Below are 10,309 nucleotides of genomic sequence, written 5' to 3'. Positions count from 1 at the left end.
TTTATAAGTCCCAGTTAACTCTGGATAAACTCTTTTATAGCCCAGCGCATCAGCACTGAAAGTGCTGATTCATTTCCATTATTTGTATTTATATATTTATTTATTTATTTGTTGTATTTATTTGGCTGAGTCAGAAATTTCTGCATAGATTAAAAGAGCAACAAGCAAACAATTCATGGGCAGATACTAATAACATTAAGTGACATTTTGTAAACACTATGAAATGCTACCAGACTTTTATTTATTTTCTTCTCCTCTGAAGCAGAAAATGATCTGGTGCACCGACCAGCTGATCTAAGCAACATAAACTTCAGCTTTTGTTCTCTTTCAGTTTCTTTTGATGTACTCCAGCCCAGACAAAAAATATGGCCTTAAATTTTTTGCTATCACAAAAGGTTATATAAGCTGTGAGTATGTAAATGGACATGTGGTGGTGCTTGAACCAAAATCGCATTCAGTGGTCGTTTTATTTACCATCTGTCCGACATCTGGGCACAGCACTTGCCCTCTCCTGACAGTAGTGAAGTCATGATGTGCTAAACTGACCCCGGTCTTCTAATTTTCTTTCTGTTTGCACTAAAATGTCCCTCTGAGCAAAAGCAGCTGCTTTTTACCCATTTTGCTTCATTAATAATTCAAAACTCCTTCTCTTTGTTTACTCCTCATGCAAAATTCCTTCCAGAGTGAATGGAACAAGCTTGGGCTTGACTAAGATATGAAACCACTTTAAATACCTGGAAATCCAGGAATGATTGGACAGTTGCAGTGACTATACAAGCTTTTTGTGTTTGTGTGAATAATATGTACAAAATATGTATATTTGTAAAGTGTTTCCCATAGAAAGCATTTTAAAAACATGTCTAAATGCTCTAAATTTCTCCCTACCTCTACACCTTCCCTCTGTTTCATAATTCATTAATGTTATCTCTTTCCAGCACGAGATGGAGACAATCGTGCTATAAGAAAAACACTCCCTTAATGGTGTTCATTTCTGGCCCATTACCTGTTTTATTAAATCAAACTAAAACAGATAACCCCCATTAACACTGTACTGTAGTACCGTAACTCATATATGACCCTGCTGTAAGAGAAGCAAAGGCTGAACAGGATATTGGCTTTCTGTATCTCATAAATTTTGTTGTAACTCTTTCCGTTTGATGGTGAGAACTGCACAAATTTGAGGTACCCTAAGTGCTTTGGTGAAAACAATAAATTGCAAACACTCTATCTTGTAAAAGAAGCATTAAGAGGGGAATCTCTTAACATTTTTCAGTGCTTGGCTTTGCAAAGAGCACTGTTTCAGTATGTTTGACAGATCCTGTGTAAGCAGCATCTAATAGAAGTAGAAGAAGCACATCAGATCACAGCATAAATGCAGTTCAAGTGAAATATAGGACACTCTACTGCAGAGTGCTAGAAGGGAAATTTACATATATATTATTACTTTTCTGACTCTAAGGGAGCCCCAACTGCCAGAAATCACGAAGGAAATTTAATTCGGATGGATTGCATGTTACTATCAATATAATGAGGAAAAGGTGAGCTTAAGTATTTTCCTCTAATTAGATGAGAATACATCACTACGATGTCAAAAGACGTCAGGCACTTTGCTCACGCCCACTAAATATCCAGTTTAAAGTCATCTAAACTTTCTTGTGGTTACAGTTACAGCACTCTTTAGAATGATTATGGTGCAGTTTTATATGGAAAAGTCTTGTGCTGATTGGGACAACATGTTCAACTATATTGAACCAAAACCGCAATGTTTCTCCAACCTTGAACGTCCTGCTTTTTGTTGCTTAAAAGCTAACCACATACGTGTGGGTATCCTTCCATAAAACCTCTTCTGCATCAATACAGTGCATAAATGTGGCAACCCCGTAAATTAAAGAAAAAAAAGATTCTTATAACAAACACCAGACAGCAATTGTGTTGCTCACTGGGGTGGCTTGAGGAACTGGACTGAAATATATACAGTACATTTTAGTGCCTCATCTGGAATTGCACATACTGCACTTAACTATGCAAACATCCATCTTCCATGTGTAACTGTAGTATCGAGGCAATATGATTGCTTGCCGTCATGCAAGTAAGCAGCGCATGGGATGTTTATAGCCTCAGAATGAGCTGGACCTGAAGGCACACAACTGCAGGGACCCCCAGAATCACTGTGTAGTAGTTACTTTTATGGTGATCTGGAAATGGCATGGGTTTTAAAGTGGAACAGTTAAAAAAATTTTGATTTATTTGCACTTAGTTTTTTAAACATGTATCCAACTAAGGTTGCAGGCAGTGCTCGGGCAAATAGCAGTGTGTAACTCTATGTGAAAGGCCGGCTGCACCCTGAGCTCGTTGCAGAGGAACAGGTAGCCATTCATGCTCATGTCCGCAGCTACAGCCAACTGAGAATCAACATGTAACCTAATATGTTTTTTAAAAAAAACAGGTTTTTGTACTGTGAGGAAACTAAAGGACCCTTAGAAAGCTTACATAAGTGCAGGTAGAATATGCAAACGCCACACAAAAAGGCCTCAACTGTCAAGCACCAACAGTTTAAAACCTGTAAAACCCGTCAAGCAACTGCACAATCCTTACCAACATATTTTTTTTCCTAATCTAAATCTATTAGTACTCAACAGAAAAAAATGATAAGTTATCTAATATTTGATCCTGAGTCTGACAGTGTTACAGGACTGCGAGGCCAAATCAGTTCCTTCTTAAGGCAACTGCTCTTTTATTCTGAGTCACTGCTCTACTTTAACATCTACGTTTCTTATGTTTCTGAATACCTTTCAATTAAATCATCTCACAACACATTGAAATTTGGGAGCACACATGCTCATAAATGCTTGATCGGGACCTGCATACAGGATGATCAAGAGCAAAAGTATCAATTTCTCAGTTAGTCAGAAGCTGTCTCATTCTTTCACTGCAGATGAGCAAGTTAGCAGGGGTGAAATGAGCCGTAACTAGGCTTTAACATCAGGAATGTATTGACAAAGTTCAGGGCAGATAGCTTGGGCTTGTGTGTGGAAAATCTTTCACACAAGAACAGATAGAGAAGCCATAGCTCTGGTGAGGCGACTACCACACGCTGAGTGCTGAAAGATCACGGCAGACTCTCAGACAAGAAGGAGGCCGGGAGAGTATCATTAGCAGAGCACTGACTAGGTTGACCTTTGGATATCCCTGCACAGCTTTCTTATCGCAGTCATTTATTATAGTCTGACATAAATGCACTCCTGGTTCAACAACGAAGACTGCTGATCTGCTCTTCAGCTCCCAATATAACACAGCAACACAGCGTGTCAGCAAGACTATACTGTCCCAAGGTTACTACAGCTGGTGGAGTGACTTAACGCTATAAAAGGAGGTCAAGACACTGAAAATATGTAGACAAAGGTTGATGAGCTGTTTTAAAATGTGTTGTTTTAAAACGTGAAAAAGAGCAGGCACATACTCAGAAACAAAGCCAACACAGAGTTATTGTTATAGATAAAATAATAGAGTTTTGGTACTTTAAATTATGAGGATAACATTATCAGTGACTCTTGAGGAAAAAAAATATTATCCATTTCCTCAGGATAGGAGGGAACACTGGAAGGAACTGCATCAACACTTCTGCCCTCAGGCAAACATGAGCATTGACTTTGGCCAAGATACCTCCCTCATGGCCATCAAGATGATATTCCTTAATGAGCTCGTCATCCCATTATAGGGTTGTGCACTGGCTAAAGAATTTATTGCATGCACATGGAAGTTTGCAGGTCAAGCACTGGGCATGAAAATCCAAAAAAGTGCTTAGTTTGCATCTTCTTGGAACAGTTTCGCAATTTGGTGGCAGCACGGCTGCTAAAAAGATATTAAACCCACATTTGTATATTAATCTGGTGGCAAGATGTGAACTAATCAAGGCTTTTCATCTGACCCTGAAAATAAAATCTGTTTCCTTTTCCTTTAGTTTTTCAGTATGACAATAACTGGAAAATGCGTTTTCCTTTTTATACTAAACCATATCTCATGAACTATAGCTGAACCACTCCTATCCTAGAGTTTAGCGTATATTAGACGTGGCAGCTGGGATTAACAATGAAAAGTGATACTGACTTGTCTTTTTAGCTGAAGATTGATGATTCTTTGGATGGATTTATTCAAACTGTGCAGCAAAAGCTTTTTCTGAACCACATTCCATTTTTTAAAAAAGGTTTAAGAAAAAATAAACGATCATTTGGGGTGAAGAAGAAATCACTGAAGCAAAATATTTTGTCTGCATTTAATATAGAATAATACACATGTTACACATTACCGTGTCAAAGGAATGCCTCTGTTCTTGTAGACACATGTTTGCTTCTCAGCTTCTTTCGAATTGCAACATGAAAAAAACATTTCAGTGTAACAGCTTACATATGTAACCAATCACATGAGAAGATGTGCTCTGTGTCAGCATATAAAAAAAGAAAGAATTAAAGAACGAAAACATCCTGATTCGTACAACAGACATCAGGTCGACTGTATTATTTACATTTTATAACATGTAAAAGTCCTCTTTTGCTGCCATGCCCTTTCATACACAGACACAGGGCATCTGTAATACCCGGACACCTCCACACACACATACACACACACACATGCAAACATGATGATGTTTTTGTTATTTGGTTGCCAATAAACACTTGGGTGTTGCCTGTATGAGAGGAATAAAGCTTTTCATTTATTTTGGTCATAAGGTTTGCGCTGTCTGCGGCCTGCGTGATAACCCAGCAGGATTAATACCACATGGACATGTGTATCCCACTAGCACAGATACAAGATAAGAGTGACAGCAATGGATACTGTATAATGCCTTCCAGAACAGTCAGAAGTGACATGAATCTACTCTTTGAGCTCAGTAGTCACAGCTGATGGTTCCAGACTGATGGTCTGGAAAGATTTACGACCAAAATAAAACTGAGCCGTAAGGTTAAAGTAGGTTAAGTTGAGCTGAGCTAATCAGCAACTTGCTGTCTTTATGTTTAGTTTAGAAATTTAAGAATAGCATTAATATCATAAATTCAGTCAGAGTGAAAAGTCTGTCTTTCAAAAGAGTCGAAGTGTTCCTTTAATAGGTAGAAACCTAAAGTCTTTTGTCTTATTAGTAGGCTTTTTTTTGCTGATGTGAGAAGAGGTTGTGGTCAATAACACAGCAGGACTTAAATACTGAGGCAGCACTGTATGAAGTGGAGCTCTGAGCAGAAATCAGTGTGTGAAGACATTTAAGAGGAAAACTCATTTAAACACATATAAATACAACTATAAACAAAGATATATATACATTGAATACAAATACAAACTTACAACAAATATAATTCTACATAGACAGCAAAAACTTAACACATTTACAATCACTGGTTTGGTTTTGCAATGATACTAGCTCCATGATTTCTGTAACAGATTTTATAATAACATTGCTTTCTAAGTGCTTTTCAATCAGTCCACCAGAGATGAAGTGTCACGATCTTCAAGCTTTTCTGTGACTCTAGCATTTCCTCTTTTCATTGTCTTCTAATGTCAAACATAATGCTGATAATAGACAAAACAAATCAGCTGTAAAATAAGTTTACACTGAATTAAAGCTTCATTAAATGCTTTGCAGAGATTTGTAACTTTTAAATCTGTGGTGGGTTTTCTACGGCTACAGCAGAGTACTCGGCCTCAGACACGTTCGAAGCCTCGATAAGACGTGCCAGACCCGTCCTCGTCGAGTATTTGAAAATGAAAGCCTTCATGAGGTCATAGCGATAGTTTCTGTTGATGAAGTTGTAGAGGATGGGGTTGAAACAGCAGTGAAGCAAGGACAGGCACTGGGTGAGATGTAAGGCCACGTAGATCACATTCTCCAGGCCACAGGTCAGCGGCACTATGCCCAGCTGTGACAGAGCGTCAGCCAGAAGGACACCGTGGTAGGGCCCCCAGCAGGCCAGAAAAACCACAATGTAAGCTAGGATCACCCTGCGGCTCACGTGGCGCTCCTGCTCCACTGGGGAAGAAGATGAAGTAGAAGAAGAGGAAGAGGAGCGAGCAAAAGCTCTGGCCAGCAGGACGTAAAACACAGCAATGATGGGGAAGGGGAGAACAAAGCCAAGCAGGATGAAGCTCAGCTGCACCCCCACCATCCACTCCTTGGGGTTCTCCTCTGGGTACTCAGGCCTGCACAGCATGGTGTCCCCGTGTGCTGACTTCACAGTATGCAAAAAGTAGGTGTCTGGCACGGAGGCCATCAGAGCCAGAAGCCACACCCCTACACACGCACCACGGCGGATCAACTTCCTGCGTGCACCTCCCTCATCTGCATGCCGCGTCACACTCAGGTAGCGATCCACACTCATGCAGGCCAGGAAGAAGATGCTCCCGAAAAGGTTGACGAAGTAGAGCAGGTGCGTGAGTTTGCATGCCACTTCACCAAAGGGCCAGTGGCCATGCTGGGCCAGTGAGCTCACCCATATAGGCAGAGTAGCGCACACGCAGAAGTCCGCAACTGCCAGGTGTGTGATGTACATGTGTGTCTCGTGGCGAGGGCTGGAGTCTCTTTGTGCGCGGATGTTGACCCAGAGGACCAGGGCGTTGGCGGCCAGGCCGACGATGAAGATGAAAGTGTAGAGGACGCACAAGGAATTCAGCAGAGCCGTACGGTTGAATGCCGTTGCACACACCATTGATTCCACACTTGTTATGTTGCTGAATGGGTCAGAGAAGTTGAGCTCATCCAAAGAGTCCCACAGGACCTCCATATCACTGCTGCTTAGACTCATTTTTCAGCACTCGGAGAGGACAACAGACCGCTGGGAGGTAACACACACCACCTCTGATTGGGACAGAGTCTGAAAAACATGACAGTAAATTATAATTTCTTGTAATATATATTTATTTTGATAATGACACAGCTGCCAAATGTGAGAGGTTTTTCAACAAACCTTTAGGTATTATATTTAAGATCTGAGGTTCTGCTGCATAAAGCCTGGCTTATTTTACTCATGTGCACTGAATGAACTAATAAAACATAAACCCACTTGTGGTATGCCACCAGATCCCAAAGAATCTTAATGCGGTTAACTTGTTAAAACACTGCTTTCATGACTTAATAGAGGCTCTCTGTTACCGTGTCACAAACAGTGGGATTTACTATGATTGATGTGCAGTCAGGGGGCAGCACAATAAATGTTTACATTAGCTCCACTGGCTCAGAGTGCAGATTAGACACAAGGAAGTGGGATCGAGAAGTCCAAACAGGGTGTATTTCCTGGACGTTCCGGGCATTCCAAGATAAAGCAGTGGTCAGGGTGGGAAACCTGATGCCAGAGTCTTGTTTGTTTTGTGCTCATAAAGCAGGCAAAGATCAGCTGTCACTCCCCAGATGATCAAAGAAAAGGCAGCTCGTAACTTTGAATACGTCATTCTGCAACATCTGAATCTTATAACGCAGCAGCACATGGCACACCACACACACACACACACACACACACACACATTTTTTTAAAAAAAAGAGGCTTCATACATGCAGCAAATAAGGTGACTGAAACAGTATGCAAGATTAAAGAAGTATCAGTCTGGATCACCTTGGCAAGTCTAAAACCCGGTGTGATTTTGTTCACCCTGGCGGACCACCAAAATATTCGCCCTTACATGGTCTTCATTCACAGTATTCTGCTGTGACGTCTCTCTCAGCTAACTGTCAGCTTGACACAGTGTGAAAGATCAGAGGTGAAAGGGGATACATCAAAACCAGAACACAAGAGGCTTAACCCCGCCGTTGCCCCCGACTGACTTGTACACCCACAGAGTGAATTGTGCGCGGAGACCAGCGGGAAGGCTTGACGCCTTCAGAATGGTCCGACCACAGTAAACATGGAGGTCACCAACCACTGCGTGACACAGCACGCCACAGAGCTGTGAAATGTGACCATATCAGACATCTGTCTGTGTAAGAAAACGGTGCTGTACATATAATAATTGGCACCAGTTCAAAAACGATGATGAACAAAAAGACAAGTTGAATTTTAGTCTAAACAAGGACAGCTGGAACATATTAAGATGTGCAGCTGTCTAGGGAAGGTTATGTCTGCTCTCGAAGCCTGCAGTCAGTTTGATTATTTATTTTCATTTTATGTCACTTTACACCTCTGCCGTGACTAATTTTGGGTAATATTGGTCAGTCCAGTTTACTTTGCACCATTTTGCTTTTAAGCTGCAAAACTTTGTGAAAATATTTGATTTTTTAAAGATTTTGCATCAGTATGATGACATGATACATTTTTTTAAGCAATACCATACATTAGAATGAGTTAAAAAGGAAATAATAATAATAATAATAATAATAATAATAATAATAATAATAATAATAATAATAATAATAATAATTTATATGTAGTGTTAAATTACATGTAACAGAAAGGGGTACGTAGGGAATTTTTGGTTTGGTAATACTGAATGCAGGCGGTTGATCCAGCATTACTTCCAGCATCCATTCCTATTATTGCTTTTACAATATAATAAATTGAAGTACTACCTTTAGCATGGCCTGGGATAAAACAGTTTAAAAAGACGTCACGTATGGCACATTTACTTTTACTTTCAATTGTTTGGGATGGCATGGAGACCCATTCATCCTGGAGGGATTTGAGTAATAAGTGTAATCCCCCTCAATTGTTTCTAATTCCCTTATATTGTATGGAAAATACCTGCAGGTGCCAGGTAGCTCCGCGGGCTTCAAGCTAATTAACCTTTTAACACCCACACTGTTAGATAACGCAGACAGCGCATGAAGCCCCTCTCTATCTCTCCGTCTCTGTCTTACTCTCTGTACCGCTCAGTGTACCTCTTTTCTCTCCCCCAGCTTTTCTTCTCCAGCTTTTCTTCCTTTATTTAGCTCGCCACAATCCACTTACAAATTAGGTTAAAAGTCTTTTGTATCTCAATACACAGAAAATAAAAGGCAGGGAGGACCATTTTCATGTGCAAATGCTGCCCACACGGATCGTGCAGGTGCAGCATGTTTGTCACAAGTTTCTCCTGTCAGGCTCGATTTACAGTTCACAGTCTGTAATCAGATATTCGCTGTTTAGGACAGGACATGAGATTTCCTCGTAGATGAACAGTAAAAGTGCTGTTTTGTGCGTCATTACGCACAAGCACTAAATCCAAGTTGCTTCCGACGACAGACATGCAATGTCATTGTTGTCATTGTTGATTTATATCAGACGAGAAACAAACGTCTGTTATCAGATTTGAGCTTGGTATACAGAAGCCCGACTCCAGATTTGAATAGGGGAGCAAACAAACAGATTGCAGACAGGCTGGAAGGATTGAGAGCAATAAAATGGCTATTATTATAAACTGTTTATGTTTCACGAACAATTAAGCAATACTTTCCCCTCGTCTGGCATTTTTTTATAACGATAAAGAGTCGATAAAAGTGTCAAAATGTAATAAATAGAACAGAAACAGTTGCTGGTATAAGAAGTAAGCGGTCAAAATTACGTCGCGCATTTCAGAAGAATTTTTTAAGAGGTATTAAAAGTTGAAAAAAAAAAGAACACTTTTCTTGCAACACAGCTGCATATTAAGCACCGTACCTGTCTTTCTTCTCCTTTTCTCCTCTCTCGAAGAGCGGGTTTATTTGCGATAACCCCTGATGTTAAAAGGATAACTTCAGATCCACCGCAGGAAACTTGCGTGCGCTTTCCTCCGCCTCCTCAAATGAATGCGAGCCTCCTGTTCTGCACTTGCTGATACTCCTAAGAGCTACGCCTCCAAGGCTGGTCCTAAACAGCTATGCGTATTGACATGGCATCCCCAAGCGTTCAATCAACAGTCAGCAGCCCAGCGAGTTTCGGTTTAGCCTCACTGTTGTTCTCTTAATTCAGCTAAACGGTTAAAAAAGAATAAACTGCCAAATTTTATTTCAGTTGCAAGTTTGAAATGACATGCAGGTTTTTGTACGTCTTCACTGTAACAATGCACTGTAATATAATTATTCTGTTATCACATAGCCAATACAAAACATATGATGTATTACTTCTTGGTGTTTGGGGTCATTTATTAATAATAATAAAAATATTATTATTATTTTTTGTAGACCACGACAATCATTTTTACATTTTAGATATTAAACGTCCTAAAAATCTTCATGCAACATTTACCTTTAACTTTGTGCTGCATGTGCATTGTTTTTCTAAGTAATTATGCATAGTATATCAGCTGTAGCTGTAGTATTGCAACTGCATTATATTTTGCCATGATTGGCATTTTTGGAAAGCAGTTGGCATATATAAAA

General features: G+C 40.1%; 1 protein-coding gene across 1 annotated transcript; it reads right to left on the bottom strand.

Moving 5' to 3' along the window:
- Positions 1-222: 222 nt before the first annotated feature.
- On the bottom strand, positions 223-9,745 carry LOC146500590 (atypical chemokine receptor 3-like). Its single transcript, XM_085136401.1, has 2 exons — positions 9,609-9,745; positions 223-6,857 (listed from the first exon to the last, which is right to left on the bottom strand). Exon 2 carries the CDS (start codon positions 6,786-6,788, stop codon positions 5,646-5,648), a length of 1,143 nt encoding a protein of 380 aa, XP_084992527.1. The 5' UTR covers positions 6,789-6,857; positions 9,609-9,745; the 3' UTR covers positions 223-5,645.
- Between the last annotated feature and the right edge of the window lie 564 nt (positions 9,746-10,309).

The sequence above is a fragment of the Neolamprologus multifasciatus genome, chromosome 16 (genome assembly GCF_963576455.1).
Source record: "Neolamprologus multifasciatus chromosome 16, fNeoMul1.2, whole genome shotgun sequence".
Classification (NCBI taxonomy): Eukaryota; Metazoa; Chordata; class Actinopteri; order Cichliformes; family Cichlidae; genus Neolamprologus; species Neolamprologus multifasciatus.
The sequence above is the reverse complement of the archived record's forward strand: the minus strand, read 5'-3'. Positions and strand labels throughout refer to the sequence as shown.